Genomic DNA, 16,547 nt, shown 5'->3' on the forward strand with positions numbered 1-16,547 from the left:
TTTAGACTAACCAATGAATCACTGAAGACTGGCTTAAGTTGTAGGCAACCTGTCATTTGGGAGTTTTAAGTTGCAGAATTGCATACTTGTTTGTCAATGAATTTTAGTTTTTGACCAGATGATCCAGGCTATCTGTTTTACTGTTAACTTTATCCACTCTTTGGATGTGGCCTAATTTTCAGAAGGTCTATAATTGAGGGATCCAAACATTTTAATGTTTTGAGATTTATTAGTCTTGTTTCCTAATGTACACTATCTATCCTATTTGTGTTTTTAGATTATAGTGTACGGGAAGCCGTTCAATGTCTCATGGACTATAATAATATAATTTATAGGATTATTGGTAACTCCGTCCTTGGCCTCGCTAGATGTATTTTTTTATTTTAATCCAGTAGGTGGCAGAAATTACATGTGAACTATCTACAACACTACCCAAGTACTCCACAACAAAATACCAGAGGAAGAATTCTGTCCCGTTGAAATTGCGTCAATCACCTGACGACAACAAAACATGGAGGAATATGCCCGTGAACCTTGGTGAAGTACAACCACAAAATTTTAGTTTAGACAGTCCTGTTCCTGTAGTGGAACCGGTTCTTGCGTATTTGTGCTGCTGTGTGTACATTTTAAGCTTTTCACCATCGCAATCAGTCATCTCTGCTTTAGCCAAGTTAGCTGAATAGATGCAGCTTAGCTCTAGCTAGCTGTCATTGTTTGCTATAACTTTAGATACTGTGCTAGCTTGCAACAGTTTTATGTTGCGGGTCGATTCGCAGGAGACATTACTTCTAGCTGGATATATTGTGACCGTAGGCTTGATCTTTGTTATATTTTTATATTATTACATTATTTTGTCTTATATTCAGCAGCATTAACAAACAGCTGTTGTATTTGAAACTGGCATAACAGCAAGACTGAACATGGCAGCTTATGTTTGAAGCCATTGACACTGTAGCTCTGCTGCATTGCTAAGTAGACGGTAGTTAAGAGAACGTAAACAGCGAGAGAAAACCTGCCAGTCAGAGAGCATATGTACACACATTTAGAGATTTACGAGGTTTAAATACATATGAACACGAAGCCGACTGTGAAATCTATCAGTAGTTAAACATTAATGTTTCGTTTTCTCATCCTTTGAATTTCTCAACTTCCTACTGTTCAGTCCCTGGAGGATAGTGGACGATTGTGGGGGGGCCTTCACAATGGGGGCCATCGGTGGTGGGGTCTTCCAGTCCGTCAAAGGGTTTCGAAATGCCCCAGTGGTAAATGCTGTTGCCATACAAAGGGATTTTGGGCATCTATAATCTGTGCCTTAGGGTAATTAAAATATGGTTTATACTGATAATCTCTTTATTCAGGGTGTTCGCCATAGACTGAAAGGGAGTGCAAACGCTGTCAGAATAAGAGCACCGCAGATTGGAGGTGAGTACTCAGATGCTCTCCTCCTAGAGACACAGTCTTGCTAATACACCACTGTGGCACTTCCAAGTATACCAGTACTATTCCAGGCAACTCTGGTATCTATTTTTAGCTATGGCTCAGTTCTTGAGTGACATTGAGGCATTAAGCTAGGCAAAGGTGTCCGTAGGCAAAGTGTCTTCTCATTGCTGGAGGGATAACTGGTGACTTTGTGATACATTTGATCTTGACAGAAGAGAAAAATTCAATGAGAGTGAAATGGATTTTAGTTTTTTTTTACATGCTTATGTCCTTCAAATATTTGTTGTCTTGATATTGTCTGCTCTGATTTTGTATGTTATCCCTGAAGTAAATGCTGAAACATTCCACAGGCAGCTTTGCTGTGTGGGGCGGTCTGTTCTCCACTATAGACTGTAGCTTGGTGCGCCTGCGTGGCAAAGAGGATCCTTGGAACTCCATCACTAGTGGAGCCATGACCGGAGCAATCCTGGCTGCTCGCAGTGAGTGAAATGGCTCTTATTTAGGATTTTACCCTAAAAGTGCAACATGTAGTTTTTTTTAGTAGGGAAAAATAAACCTCAACTCACAGTAATTACATAATTCTGAAAGATTCTTCAATGGCATGAAAATGTCAACAAATTAAACCAACAGCTTGAAACCGACTAACAATGTAAAAAAAAAAATACATTAGTAAAATAATACGAAATGCATGTGTCTTAAATTAAATGCGGTTGGATGAGCGTATTGTTCCTTATATTAGAAGACCTTGTCCTTAGTCTGTGGACTCTGCTGATCTGAACTGTCCCCCTTCAGGTGGCCCCTTAGCCATGATGGGTTCAGCAATGATGGGGGGTATTCTGTTGGCCCTCATTGAGGGATTTGGCATCATGCTCACCAGATACACAGCACAGCAGTTTCAGAACCGTAAGTGATAGATTAGTACTCGATGCAGGCAGTGTGAAGGGAGAGTGTGTTTGTTAAGATGTATTTGAAGAGTTTGTGTGCAGTCTCTGTAATGTAAATAAGAGTTCAAATTCACCCTTCAGGATGATTGGTTTGGTAGGCTAACAAGCTACCAAAGGATGCTAACAAGCCATTAGGCCACATCTGTGAAATACCTAGTGGAAATTGTGTGTGCTTTGCGCGTTGGTGTCTCAAATACTCTTTTTTTTTTTTTTTTTTTCTCCCTCTCTCTGTGTCTCTGTCGCTCTCCCTTTCTCTCGCTCTCTCTCTCTCTCCAGCGAGTCCTTTTGTGGATGACCCAAGTCAGCTTCCACCAAAAGATGGAGATCAGGGACAAGATGGCCGTGGTTATGGACAGTATCACTGAAACCGGTTGGAGGCCACTGTGTGGGCCGACCGCTAGACGAGAGAGTGAGAGGGGGCTGTTAGACTCATAGATCTTCCACTCGAATGGTAATGCCATCCCTAGGAGCTTTGGAGGAACTTACATCCCCCTCAATCTGGACTAGTTTTCAATGTGGTTCTTATCACTCAGGGGTAAAATGCAAACATTGATAGTGTTTGTTCTGACCTGGATGGTGGAGTTTGGGGTAATACCAGCACTTTAATGAATGGACTCTTTCCCAATATCAATATTTCCCAATATCACCTACAACATACATACAGCATACTTTCAATATCAATATTGCTTCTATAATCCTTGTGGTCAGATCAGAAGTATTTTGTCGGCCATTGTAACTTGTCATCCCCATGTTAGACATTGGTGCACAAATGAATGAGGATACAGGGAATCATAAAATAATGCTGTGATGGCTATTGAATAAATACCTCTAGCAAGTCAGGGCAGCTTTACACTCTTCGACTGCGTTTATACAGTGTAACTGTGTTATAAAGGTCCACATGTTTTGCCACTTTCTAGTATGTTTGACAAATACCATGTACTGTATCTCATGATTTTGACATATAACAAAGGGAAGCCCAACATACACCTCTGCTGCATACGGACGGTGGGAAATATCCATTGTATGACCAGTGTTTACCAGTCCTATGGCCCCACAGTGTTTGCTCTGAAACAATGGTGCCTCTTCAGTATTGCATTGGCACTCTTTCTTTTGAAATGGCACATTGACACAGTCCTTTGAGTCAGACCAAAGTTATATTTATTATATATAAATACATATATATATATATGTAAATAATATATATATATATATATATATATATATATTTACAGAGGCCATTCACTAGAGTGAGAGGGCCACATGTAACCTGTGCAAAGCTGTCTGCCTCTGGCAAACTCCTTCAGAGGTTGGTCTCTGGGTAATCTTTGGATATTTCTTTCCCTTTTCAATGTTGTGGAAACTAGATCGGGAATGTATTCCAGCCTTTGAATATAATCTATATTATAACAGGCTGCAATCTTTCCATGTTCGGTTATCACTGTCTTGTCTGCGATGCTTTTACATTTGTCATAAATGTTCGGCAAACCGCTCTACTTCTGTGTGACCACCGCAGATTTGTGGCCCTGAACGTTGCTTTTTTACATCATATTCTAAGTTTTCTCTTACCCCAATTTTCAACTATTGCTACATTTCCACATTTCGGGACAGTTAGTATCTCCCAGAAGGCACTTACCTTTCTCTTCCTTCCTCATCGGTGTTGCTCATATTGACCAAGAACTGATGGGTTTGGGGAGAAAGGAAAATTAATTGAATCGTATTTATGAGAATGCACATTAGTAGTTTTGATGATTATTTATTGAAGGTGCATTTAAACTGATACATGTTTGTAATGAGTAAATAAAGTATTTTATTGTTCACTGAGTTATTTGTTTATTTTAATCCGTTTTAGTTCTGAAAATGTCTCCATGGCAGGCCCGTTATAAAATGTGTTATCTAAAAGGGTGACAGATATCCTGAATCTAGTTCTTTGTAGACCGCTCAGCTGACGGTCCCTTTAACCGTGAACATTGGAGAACATGTGATGCATTCTGGATGTTGACGTTTTACATTCTGCCAGCGAAAATGGACGTGCAGCCTCCGCCTTTAAGAACCCTGGACGATTTTGTCTTGAGCTCTGCTCGTTTCTCTTTCCCAGATGTTCGTAATTTGGAGCGATGGAATAACCGAATAATCAACAACTTGCTGTATTACCAGACTAACTATTTCGTCTCTTTTCTGGGATTCCTTGTGCTTATCGGGTGAGGCAATCATGACGTGCTGGCATTCAACATTTTAGCTAGTGAAAGCTATGCAATGTTATGAGTTATGATACGTGGAGGCTACTGTTTCACTTTAATGATTTTCATTTGTGTTAGAAAATAAATGTCTAGAAAGAAAGACGTTTGTTCTGTTCTGTTACGGAGTGTAACCAGAGAAATGACACATAATAGCTGTAACGAAATACACGAGTGGCTTGCTCATTCAATACATTGTGCTTGTTCTGTTAGGGAGAGTAACCAGAGAAATTAGTACACAATAGGACTGTAATTAAATATATGAGTAGCTTGCTCACTGAATAAAATGTACTATGGGCCGTTTCATTTATATGATAGCTAACCATGACATTGACCTATGTATCTCATTGCTGGATGATGTAATTAGTTTATTACCGGCCCGTTTATCGAAAGGCTACTAGATAATTGAAGGGTAGGATAAGTTCTATCCAAAAGCGAAAGAATTGCTAAGCTACAGTGACGTATGTACTGCTGACAGTTTGGCTACTTTTTTCTTTTGTTACATTTTCATTTAGTAACTATTATAAATTAATATCTATTTTAAGATTAGGATACTAATTTAGAGATAGGCCTGGTGCACACTTTAACGTTTTTTTTTATTAGCTGTAAACTACATGATATGACTGTATTATGATGAAACACATTAATGGTGGTGTTAATGGCATGTTATGGGTTGACAATTGTTTTGTATCAGCCCTGATCCTTGCAAGGCCAATGCTGATGTAGAGTCGACCAGTTTGTACATATCTACGTCATGAAATTGATGTGATAACGCCCTTTAAAGGGGACCTCTTATGCACATTTTCAATTTTAATAATTTTATTCAGCGGATCTACTAGAATAGATTTACATGCTTCAGTGATACAAAACACTTTATTTTTCTCATACTGAACATCTCCATTCACCCTCTGTCTAAAAGGCTTTGTTGGAGTTCCTGTCTTTAAGGCCCCCCTCCCCATGAGCCCAGAGTACTCTGATTGGTCAGCTCCGTGGGTAATAACATCGTCATTGGGCAATAAGGATTGTGTTACGAGATTGCGTCATCATGTAACAGAGGAAAACAAGTAGTCCTCACTGCAGACCATGAGATCCAGGGGTGTAGTTGGATAAACATAAAATTAATTGATTGGGAGCTATTTTAATTAGTAAAAACAGTTAATGAAGGAGGATTTACTTGCCTTTTTGTTACATATGTAAATTGTGTTAACTTCAGATATCCAAGGTTGTCAACCCTCCTGCTTTTGGCGTGAGACCCACGCTTTTATGTCCTCTCTCACGCTAGCTTTAAAAAAAAAAATCCATTGACTTCAATGCATCTCACGCCAAAAAATACACTTGTTTTGGTCAATCTTTGTCAGTCTTAACGAATTCTCACGCCCCACAGCCTTGAAAGCTGGCACCCGCTACTACTTCATGCACAGCCTAATTCAAGCTCATCCTCCCACATCACCATAGCGGCACTGGGGGTTGGGTTTCCCTATGTCAACAGGCGTTGCCTTTCTATGTGTGGAGCAGATCATTTTCAGTGTCCGTGTGTTTATACATCCTGACAGACCACCCAAGAACTCTAGAACTGCTTGGGCCACATCCCTTACACAGCCGCAAATTCAAGCCGTTTCCTCTTCATCACAACTCCACTCCTAACCCCCCCCCCCCCCCCACACACACACACACACACACTCCTAACCACCCAATATTTCCTCTGGACTCAGGTATTTCCAGCCGTTCCAGATGTTCCTGGGGGCTACAGTGGTCATACTGCTGTTCCTGGGTTTTGTGTGGGCAGCGGAGAACAAGGCTATCGTCCGGCGTTTCCGCCGAAACCACGCATCTCTGTCCCTGGTAGCCATCTTGGGCTCCAGTTACCTTCTGCTGTCTCTGATTGGCGGGGTGGCTGTGTTCCTCTTCGGCATCGCCTTCCCTATTCTGGGTGTGTATTTATCTCCCCTTGTATGTCTCCTCTTCTAGATCGGTTGTTTAGTAGAGGCTGCAAGCTTTTGTCGCCTCAGGTTTGTATCAGGCAACAGGAGGGAAACTCCAGTTTCGAGAGAGTCAGTGCTCAAGATTTATTTGCTTTTTTTACGATTGAGTCGTTTCTAAAAGGTACCTGATGACTTAAAGCATGTCATTGTAACTGACCTTACTCTTAACACTTGGGAATCTTGGATTCTTTTAGGTAGTCTGATATGCCTTGATGTTTTTGTATATTTCCCCTAACTAAAAACATTGAGGCAAAAGTGGCATGTATAATTATATTCTAGAACACTTCACCAATAATAACATGAGAGTAAAAGAAATGTAGTAAAACATTTTTTATTTAAATCAAATCTAAACATACCCTCACAAAAACCTCAATATTCCCCACAGGGAATAAGAGACTTCTGAGGGTTTTAAGAGGACACTCTGGAATGCCCTGTGCAGTCTTTCAGTGTTTGTGCTGAGACTTTCATAGCCCCTGCTTATCTCAGCAGAAATGTTTCCGCTCAAAAAATGAATTGTGGGCTAAACTTAAAACATAGTAATGTTGACATGAAGCTAAAATCACCAATTCAGGAATATGGACTCCACTGCTGGTTACCTTTTATTTATTTATTTGTAGTAGAAGAAACAGTTGATGTTTTGCGACCTTAACTTAGCCTTAGTTTGTCTTCGCAGTGTTGCGTATTCCCTTGAGTAATGCCTTTCTCTCTCTGATGTGTGTCTTCCTCCCAGTGATTCTGATCCATGCCTCTCTGCGTCTGCGCAGCCTGAAGAACAAGCTGGAGAATAAGCTGGAGAGCATCGGCCTCAAGAGGACTCCCATGGGTCTGCTGCTGGAGGCTCTGGGGCTGGAGCAAGAGGCTGGCTCTTAAGGCCCAACCGCAAATATACCCCTGTGCACTTCATTTCATTCACAGAAGTCATTGAGGTCACAAAGATCCACGGTATTAATGGGGCCAATTGGGTAACTATACATCAAGTGTGTGTGTGTTTAATTTAAAAAAAAAAAGTAGCACACATTTCACTATAAAATATCAACCTAGATAGAAGTTGACTAACGACCAGATATGACTCAGATCTGGGCCTTATCCAGGCTCTTCTGTTGTCCTTGAATGACCTTTAACTGATGACCTGCTGGTGATCCATTTGCCACCAGTGTGCAGACTTTAGACCTTTGTGACTTCTGTGATTTTAGCATTTTTTTTCAGTATAAGCAGCGAGCTTAGGGGAAGTGGAAAGCGGGGCCTTTAACGACGGAGACTTGGAGAGATGTAATGGTGTTGTTTGGGAACAGACTCCAGGCAGGGGGAACCAAAAGGGCAATGGGTGGGGGGGTCAGGAAACAAGGGGGAAGCCAAACAGAACAATGTGTGTGTGAAAAAGAGAGCAAGAGTGTGTGTGTGTGTGTGCGCGCATGTGTGTATGTGTGTGAGAAAGTTTGTATGTGAGGCTGATTGTGTGTGTGTGTGAGACAGAGAGAGAGACATTGTGGGGGAGTTTATTGCGTATGTCTGCATTTACTGATGTTTTTACTGACCGACAGGAAGTATGATGAATTAATTTCGCTTCTTTGTTTTTGGACAGAACATTTGCACACTCTAACAAATGCAAGGCACAAGCCAGGTCAGTTCACTCCAGGACCAATAAGAATGACACATGGTTGCCATAGAAATCTGTTGAAGGAAAGCCAATCAGAGATGTCAAATTCCTTTAATTCTCATTCACTGTTCATCAACAGTGTTACATAATACCATGGACAAACTAAATACAGGAAATGAATTATACTATCATTGTTATTCATAGAGAAGTCCCATACACGACTGTAGCCTGAAGTGTCTTAATTTATATGAACCACATGGAGTGATTGTACATGTTGGTGTTCATTTAATGAAGTTCTTTCAACAGATTACACAGTAATCAGGCAGTTGTTTATATTTTATTTATGATTAGGGGATGTGTTCAGATGTGTTTAAGGAGTTTTATAGCTGGCCGATGTGTCTCGGCAGTAGATTCCAATAACTTGACCCCATGAGTGGTTTGTCCATGAATGTGCAGGATGGAAACATTTTGCCTCAATGTTATGAAGAATTTTAGTTGCAGTAGGCAACAAAGTGCCATTTCTGTTCTAAGTTAAATTTCATGAAGGATGTTTACCCTGTATAAAATCAGGATTTTGCATTTGTGTGTTTTGCATTTGTGTGGCGAGCCAGGAGCCTTTTTGTGTAAAACGTTGTTTTGACCATTTTGTATCGCTGTTCTTGAATTTGATCTGCATGTGGCCTTCAGTTTATTGTTCAGTGTGTTGGAATATATTGTTAAGAAACTCAACTTTCGCACAGAAAGTATGAATTATAAAAACATGTCATGATTACTTATGAACCTTTGTTTGTTTTATGTGCCTCATGTTTACATTGTTTTAATATAATTTCTTTGAAACTTAGGAGGAAAGGAAATGTATTCTAGTAGTGGCAACTCCTGTTTTTTGCAAAGGCAGTTGTAAATAAACGCATTTTTCATGTATCACCGCATAGGGGCGCAAGTGACAACCACATTTATTTGTATGGGCATGAGACTGAGTACTAAATACAATTATTTTTAAACTGACAGGGATTTTAGAGTAGACGTAGGCTTTGGCTACGGACTGACATAAGCAACAAAGGTAGAGCTAAGCATACCCCACATAAAAGGAAAAATCGATTCTTGACACAACTGTTGAAAGTCGGCAGGATGGTATAGGTACGCATACTACCCAAACAGTTTGTTTAGTTAACTGTATTACAATACTTTTTGCAAGCTAATTAGGAGAAAGCATGCACCTTAAACAGACAACAGAGTTTTTGTTGTTGTTATAAGTATCCAACTGCACCTTGCATTTGCAACGATACCGTTACATTCGGTATTCGGCATTACATGGAGCCTACCTGTGCTTTTGACTCGAATCACGGACAGGAAATCTCCGACCGTCCTTTCTCCACCCTTAAAGAGGTTTCAAGATGGTCATCCCTTTTAACCGGCTCAATCTGACTAATCCCAAATGCAAAGCTTTCAACAGTGAATAGGCTTCCGAGGACACCGAGTAGACACATATTCACATTTAGCCTACTTATGCTGGTTTAATGTGCAATTTTGGCGTAATTAAGAGAGTGACAGTCTTTGCAGCACATTCGCACATAGCTTCTGGTTTGGAAATCGAAGGAAGCTGAAAGAGACGTGATTTGCATGTTCTTCCTCGGTAGATCAACTACTGGACAACCGTAGAGGAAAATGCTTCTTCACATGTGAAGGTGGAAAGCAGTCGGCCTGGTGCATGGTTCGTGTTAAATTGCCAATTGTCGGAAACCGACAGAAGTGGACAACAGACAAACTTTTATGACTGGCAGCTGAGACAGCGGCGTGGTGCTGAAGAGAAATGGCTTCCAAAGGTAAGATTCATCAGAAGTGTTGTGCTTCGCCAAATGTAATACATTCTGAATACTACATGCAGTTATTCAAACGTGTTATACATTCTAAACTGTGAAATATAGAAGATAAAAGTGTCATTGGATGCTGTTGCACAATAGCCCACAGTAAAGGCAGAGGCCCGGAGTCTTCTATTGGCATTGAGTTTGCATTAATAATTGACATACAGAATACTGCATGACAGAAATGTCTTTATCATAGTTATTATATTATGTCCTCAGATCAGCTGAGGTTACCTGAGAACACAATTTAACCTGGCATTATTTGGCCCCCAAAAAAGCCCCAAATGCTCACAGTACATCATATTTGTATAGTTTAACAGGCTAAAGTGAACACTTAAAACATTTTGCATTCATGATCTTGTGTTTCTTTTTCATTGCTAAAATTATGTGCATAGATCTACAGGATAAGCCATAGGGTGCTATTCCAGAATATTCTGGCAGTGTCCACATGGTAGTGTCCTTATGAGACCTTGCCATTGGTTAGTGGTGAGATTACTCCTCCTATTGGCTGTGAGAGTCGTACCTGTCACCTGCTGAGTCCTTCTGGCTGTAGTCTGTGTTTGAAGAACTAGGTCACATTGGGCCTATCCAACATGACACCTTTCTACGTCAGGATGACACCTTAAGACTCAAACTCTGCCCATATGGCTGACCAATTATGCAGCGCATTGCATGTCTACAATAGTTCTGCCTACAAGCTAAGCTTCTTGAAATGTGGAAATGGTCGGTAATGATTAAAACGTGTTGCTAGAGCAGCTGGTTGCTACAGGGATTCGCAATGGTGCTTTTTGGACCTCCATGCCCCTCCACACCTACCACCATCTGTTCTGCACGTTTCCCATCTTCTCTTGCTGTGTATACCTGACTGAACTCATCAGTGGTATTCTTGATTAGCTGGGCACACCTGAATTAGTAAATCAAGTGCCACCCCAAGCACAATAGCCCAAATACTGATTCCACTTGATCCTCCAGGATGCTATCATCTTACATAAGTGCAGGTACAAGATACCTGTAGCACATTCTGGCACATTTTAGTAATCAGCCTTGTGTATCAATCGTTTTGGCGATGTGGTTGCAGTCTTCTGGACTGTACAGAACCAGGGATGAAACCCAACTTAGTATGCATTTCTGATAACATATACTGTATGGCCATTGCAAATGTAATAGTGTATAGTACTCGATCAACCACAGAAATGGTAATATCTTGCAGGGCAATTAAACGGGGCACGAGGCACAAGGTTTTAAGTGAATGTTTAGTTTACTGCACAACTTTTTGGTAGTACAGCATAAGTATCTCCAATGTGTTAGGTTTTTCTTCTATGTAACTTCCATCACAATCACATAGTGTTCTTCTTAAATTGTATTATTATTATTATTATTATTATTATTATTATTATCTCTTTTTAAGCGGTATTATAAACTTAAATGTGTTGTTTTGAGCTGTAAACTCAATTCAATGACTATACTGTGATGAGACACATCAATGCTGGTGTTGAAACTAGACATAGACAACATTACCATTTTTATGAAAATCAGCATTTTATGGATTGAAAGTGGCTCATCATGCCATCTACTGTTTAAAATCATCCTGAACCTCGCAAGGCCGGTGCTGACATAGAATCAACCGTTTGAGGCTTGGCGGTCCCTTGGAGACCCAGATAGGCCAACGACTACAGCCACTCCAGGCTCTCCTCAATCCCCCTATCGTGGGCAAACATGTTTGAAACATTAGTCCAAACCATGTGGAAATATCACAGAAGGAAATATAACTAACTCTATAGGAAAGAGATACGAGAGAGCGTACCTGAAGCAATGGAATATAACAATAGAACACAATAGGACGGACAAAAGTAAATCAGAGCAGTAAGACCTAAACGGATTTGCAAAAAAAGCGATTTTAACAGTTTTTCAAACAACATACGAACATAGTCTGAAATGGATTTGAAAAAAGAAATCGTAAGCATTTGGATATGCAGAATCAGATTTTGACTGACAGTCTGAACATAGCCTTAGTTAAGTTTCAGTATAGAGGTGGTGGTGCACCCCAATGTTAGGTTGTTGGGTGTGATTACTTGCATGTGATATCAGTAGTTTGACCACTATGGGAAGACCCCCAGCAATAGCACAAGGACTCTGACATCTTGATTTTGATTATAACACGGTTAGAAGAAATTTATTTTATTCTATCATAATTTATATTGTAAAAGTACAATGGTGTGTACTAATCATAATAACATAGACACCAACCATCGTGATAGCAAGTGACAGGATTCTGGTATCTGACATAACACATTTATGACATGGTTATGTTAGTTTTATGACAGAGGGTTCAAGGAAAGTGTTTGGGGTTTGTATCCCTTTGGATACTGTCAGGTTTTCACTTTCTTTACATGCATCCATTTTGTGGTTGCTTACATTCAATGTGCTTCCAGCAGCGTACATATATACATTTTTATCTCTATGTCTGCCCCCTGGATATCAAACCTGAGGCCATTGTTTACACCTTTCTCCACCCGTTGAGTTTCACACGCTCTTTATGTTATGAACCAACTAATAGACTACGTTGGGCAGTTCCTCTGATGTCTGTTCCTCTGATGTCTGTGACCCTGATGTCTGTGACCCTGTCTGTCTTGTCTGTTCCTCTGATGTCTGTGACCCTGATGTCTGTGACCCTGATGTCTGTGACCCTGTCTGTCTTGTCTGTTCCTCTGATGTCTGTGACCCTGTCTGTCTTGTCTGTTCCACTGATGTCTGTGACCCTGATGTCTGTGACCCTGTCTGTCTTGTCTGTTCCTCTGATGTCTGTGACCCTGATGTCTGTGACCCTGATGTCTGTGACCCTGTCTGTCTTGTCTGTTCCTCTGATGTCTGTGACCCTGTCTGTCTTGTCTGTTCCTCTGATGTCTGTGACCCTGATGTCTGTGACCCTGTCTGTCTTGTCTGTTCCTCTGATGTCTGTTCCTCTGATGTCTGTGACCCTGTCTGTCTTGTCTGTTCCTCTGATGTCTGTGACCCTGATGTCTGTGACCCTGATGTCTGTGACCCTGTCTGTCTTGTCTGTTCCTCTGATGTCTGTGACCCTGATGTCTGTGACCCTGATGTCTGTTCCTCTGATGTCTGTGACCCTGTCTGTCTTGTCTGTTCCTCTGATGTCTGTGACCCTGTCTGTCTTGTCTGTTCCTCTGATGTCTGTTCCTCTGATGTCTGTGACCCTGATGTCTTTGACCCTGTCTGTCTTGTCTGTTCCTCTGATGTCTGTTCCTCTGATGTCTGTGACCCTGATGTCTGTGACCCTGTCTGTCTTGTCTGTTCCTCTGATGTCTGTGACCCTGTCTGTCTTGTCTGTTCCTCTGATGTCTGTGACCCTGATGTCTGTCTTGTCTGTTCCTCTGATGTCTGTTCCTCTGATGTCTGTGACCCTGATGTCTGTGACCCTGTCTGCCTTGTCTGTTCCTCTGATGTCTGTGACCCTGATGTCTGTGACCCTGATGTCTGTTCCTCTGATGTCTGTGACCCTGATGTCTGTGACCCTGATGTCTGTGACCCTGTCTGTCTTGTCTGTTCCTCTGATGTCTGTGACCCTGTCTGTCTTGTCTGTTCCTCTGATGTATGTGACCCTGATGTCTGTTCCTCTGATGTCTGTGACCCTGTCTGTCTTGTCTGTTCCTCCGATGTCTGTGACCCTGTCTGTCTTGTCTGTTCCTCTGATGTCTGTGACCCTGTCTGTCTTGTCTGTTCCTCTGATGTCTGTGACCCTGATGTCTGTTCCTCTGATGTCTGTGACCCTGTCTGTCTTGTCTGTTCCTCCGATGTCTGTGACCCTGTCTGTCTTGTCTGTTCCTCTGATGTCTGTGACCCTGTCTGTCTTGTCTGTTCCTCTGATGTCTGTTCCTCTGATGTCTGTGACCCTGATGTCTGTGACCCTGATGTCTGTGACCCTGATGTCTGTGACCCTGTCTGTCTTGTCTCTACAGAGGGAGGCGATGTGGCCGCTGTTGGGGCGGGCGACCCCGGCGCCGGTGCCGCGGCTGGAGGGCGCAAGAGGGCTGGGGGCGCCAAGAAGCAGATGCAGGCCAACAAGTCGGCCATGCGCGCCCCTCGAGCCCTCTGCTGTCTGACGCTGAGCAACCCCATACGCATGGCAGCGCTCGCCCTCGTCGAGTGGAAATATCCTTTCGCGCTGTCACTGTCACAGGGCTGGGGAAACAGGGTTTATTATTGTGCTATTTGGTTTATTTCTTAACACTCATGGATGCATGGATTTGTGAAATATATACTGTATGTACACACAAATACACACATACATACAAAGACACATTCTTATAAATACACACACAGATAGATAGATAGGCCAACAGAGACAGACAGGCTGACTGACTGATTGATTGACTGATTGATTGATTGACTGATTGACTGATTGACTGATTGATTGATTGATTGATTGGTTGGTTGATTGGTTGATTGATTGATTGATTGATTGATTGATTGGTTGATTGGTTGATGGATTAATTGATCCTCTCCTTTACTTAATGTTTTTATCTGTTGATGCTATAGCCCATGCTGTCACATTTGCCTTAACTCACATCCCCCACGCCTTTCGACATATTCATCCTACTGGCCATTTTTGCCAACTGTGTTGCTTTGGGGGTGTCCAAACCGTTTCCCGAAGAGGATTCAAATGGCACAAACCACACCTTGGTAAGAATCAATACACTTGAGATTTTTCTAAATATTGTCTAAGGCCAATATAACTGATTTTTCTTTTGAGCCACAGCAAGTCAAGAAAAGGTATGGTCAGGTGTAGCTGTCAAGAACAGTGTTGTATCAAATAGTGCCACTGCAGCCTTTGCTAAGCCATGAGTGCATTAAAACTGTGTCACTCTGGCAACATCCAGGCGAGGTCAAGAGAGAGGCAGGGAGAGGAGACACAGACAGGGGTTGCAGAACCAGAACGTTTCTCGTCGCCAGTTAGGCTACAGTTATGTGTCAACTCTACATCTGAAACATGTGAGCTGCGTCTGAAGAGACGCAGCTCACATAAATTCTGATTGAAAGGGGCAGAGACTAGAAAATGAATAAATATTCATAAATATTACACCTCTAGACTTTTCTCAGAGTAATTATATGATATGGCATCTCCAGTCCAGTGGAGACCTTGTGGAGTGGAGATCATATGATGCCATACCAGTAATGAGTAGGGGTTGGCTACCATGTTGAAATTCAGTTTGGACGTTTATTTATGATATGGCATCTCCAGTCCTCAAGCCTCAGTCATCTGTGTATATTCCTGGCAATGAGAACATGAACATGAACATGAACATGAACATAAACATAAACATAAACATAAACATAAACATAAACATAAACATAAACATAAACAGGAACATAAACATAAACATGAACATGAACATGAGACTTACTTACATGAGAACACTGCGCCATTTATCACCTTGACAAGGAGGTAGGACTTAACCATGTGTGATTGAACTAATCAATTTGAACAATTGAACACCGTCATTTTCATATACATACCTTGATTTTTATATTAATCAAACACATCTAGTTCGGTTATATGTCACTACTGGAGATGAGTAGATTTTACAATGGAAGTCGTTGAATAACTGTTGAAAACATTTTTTTTTTTGTACTCAAAAAATACAAAATACAAATGCAAAAAAAGTATTAACCCACAAGTATATTTCTTTGTGGAATATTTTTAAATACCTTGCCTAAAAATTACTAAATTACTACAATTACTAAAAACACTATAAGTGTTTTCTGAAGAGACACAGCTCACATAAATTCTGATTGAAAGGGGCAGAGACTAGAAAATGAATAAATATTCATAAATATTATAGTGCTAATTTAAAATAAAACTTTGCCATTTAGAAAAGAAAGTTCTGCTTGTCATTTCAACACAGCCATAGTGTTAACGAACGAGGAAAAGTGGTTCTTTACAGATGACCTCTGAACCAGATCAAGACCTCCTGTTTGACCATCTGTTCTGGTTCAGAGTCAGTTCACCTCTCCTCCTTATGGAGTGGGAAGATCAGACGTCTCCAGCAGGGCCGACCTGTGTGCTGTCGATGTCTGAAGGAGTGATATGCAGGCAGCGGGAGAGGTGCTAAGCTAACATCGCTAAGCTTGTTGTAGGATTGTGTAATTGATCAGGTCAAGAGAGAGGCAGGGAGAGGAGACACAGACAGGGGTTGCAGAACCAGAACGTTTCTCGTCGCCAGTTAGGCTACAATTCTGTGTCAACTCTTCATCTGCAATTGGTTTCACTCAAAACCAGGCTCCGTCTTTGTATGTGTGTGTGTGTGTGTGTGTGTGTGTGTGTGTGTGTGTGTGTGTGTGTGTGTGTTTGTATGTGTGTGTGTGTGTGTTGGAGTTCAGCATTCTCCTCTCCCATCTGTTATGTTGAGGTACAGAGTGCTGGCTATTGGCTAAGTCCCAGGAGGGAATCTCTTTATTGGATTGCTGAGGGG

The 16,547-nt window shown here is 41.3% G+C and overlaps 3 protein-coding genes across 3 annotated transcripts in view; all 3 read left to right on the forward strand.

Annotated features, from left to right (window-relative positions):
- Window positions 1–432: 432 nt before the first annotated feature.
- On the forward strand, window positions 433–4,205 carry timm17b (translocase of inner mitochondrial membrane 17 homolog B (yeast)). Its single transcript, XM_012820089.3, has 6 exons — window positions 433–537; window positions 1,163–1,262; window positions 1,359–1,422; window positions 1,791–1,919; window positions 2,233–2,343; window positions 2,661–4,205. Exons 1-6 carry the CDS (start codon window positions 512–514, stop codon window positions 2,747–2,749), a joined length of 519 nt encoding a protein of 172 aa, XP_012675543.1. The 5' UTR covers window positions 433–511; the 3' UTR covers window positions 2,750–4,205.
- A 45-nt stretch (window positions 4,206–4,250) lies between these two features.
- praf2 (PRA1 domain family, member 2) lies at window positions 4,251–8,969 on the forward strand. Its single transcript, XM_012820094.3, has 3 exons — window positions 4,251–4,582; window positions 6,331–6,548; window positions 7,331–8,969. The coding sequence occupies exons 1-3, from the start codon at window positions 4,377–4,379 to the stop codon at window positions 7,468–7,470; spliced, it is 564 nt and encodes a 187-aa protein (XP_012675548.1). The 5' UTR covers window positions 4,251–4,376; the 3' UTR covers window positions 7,471–8,969.
- Window positions 8,970–9,458: 489 nt separating this feature from the next.
- The window catches only part of cacna1fa (calcium channel, voltage-dependent, L type, alpha 1F subunit a), a 39,434-nt gene continuing 32,345 nt past the window's right edge, over window positions 9,459–16,547 (forward strand). The window contains exons 1-3 of the mRNA XM_031567002.2: window positions 9,459–10,020; window positions 14,034–14,226; window positions 14,652–14,757. Of these exons, the coding sequence (XP_031422862.1) occupies window positions 10,008–10,020; window positions 14,034–14,226; window positions 14,652–14,757 (312 nt within the window). The 5' untranslated portion in view covers window positions 9,459–10,007. The remainder of the gene's footprint in view (window positions 10,021–14,033; window positions 14,227–14,651; window positions 14,758–16,547) is intronic.

Source organism: Clupea harengus, chromosome 4, assembly GCF_900700415.2.
Source record: "Clupea harengus chromosome 4, Ch_v2.0.2, whole genome shotgun sequence".
Taxonomy (NCBI): Eukaryota; Metazoa; Chordata; class Actinopteri; order Clupeiformes; family Clupeidae; genus Clupea; species Clupea harengus.

What these genes read in the sequence shown, in the direction of transcription:
- timm17b (XM_012820089.3), top strand. Translation starts at nt 512, where the DNA reads ATGGAGGAATATGCCCGTGAACCTTG. An exon ending in AAGAGCACCGCAGATTGGAG is followed by an intron (nt 1,423 to 1,790) that starts GTGAGTACTCAG and finishes AACATTCCACAG; the next exon opens with GCAGCTTTGCTGTGTGGGGC. An exon ending in AGCAATCCTGGCTGCTCGCA is followed by an intron (nt 1,920 to 2,232) that starts GTGAGTGAAATG and finishes GTCCCCCTTCAG; the next exon opens with GTGGCCCCTTAGCCATGATG.
- praf2 (XM_012820094.3), top strand. Translation starts at nt 4,377, where the DNA reads ATGTTGACGTTTTACATTCTGCCAGCGAAAATGGACGTGCAGCCTCCG. An exon ending in GGATTCCTTGTGCTTATCGG is followed by an intron (nt 4,583 to 6,330) that starts GTGAGGCAATCA and finishes CTCTGGACTCAG; the next exon opens with GTATTTCCAGCCGTTCCAGA. An exon ending in CATCGCCTTCCCTATTCTGG is followed by an intron (nt 6,549 to 7,330) that starts GTGTGTATTTAT and finishes TCTTCCTCCCAG; the next exon opens with TGATTCTGATCCATGCCTCT.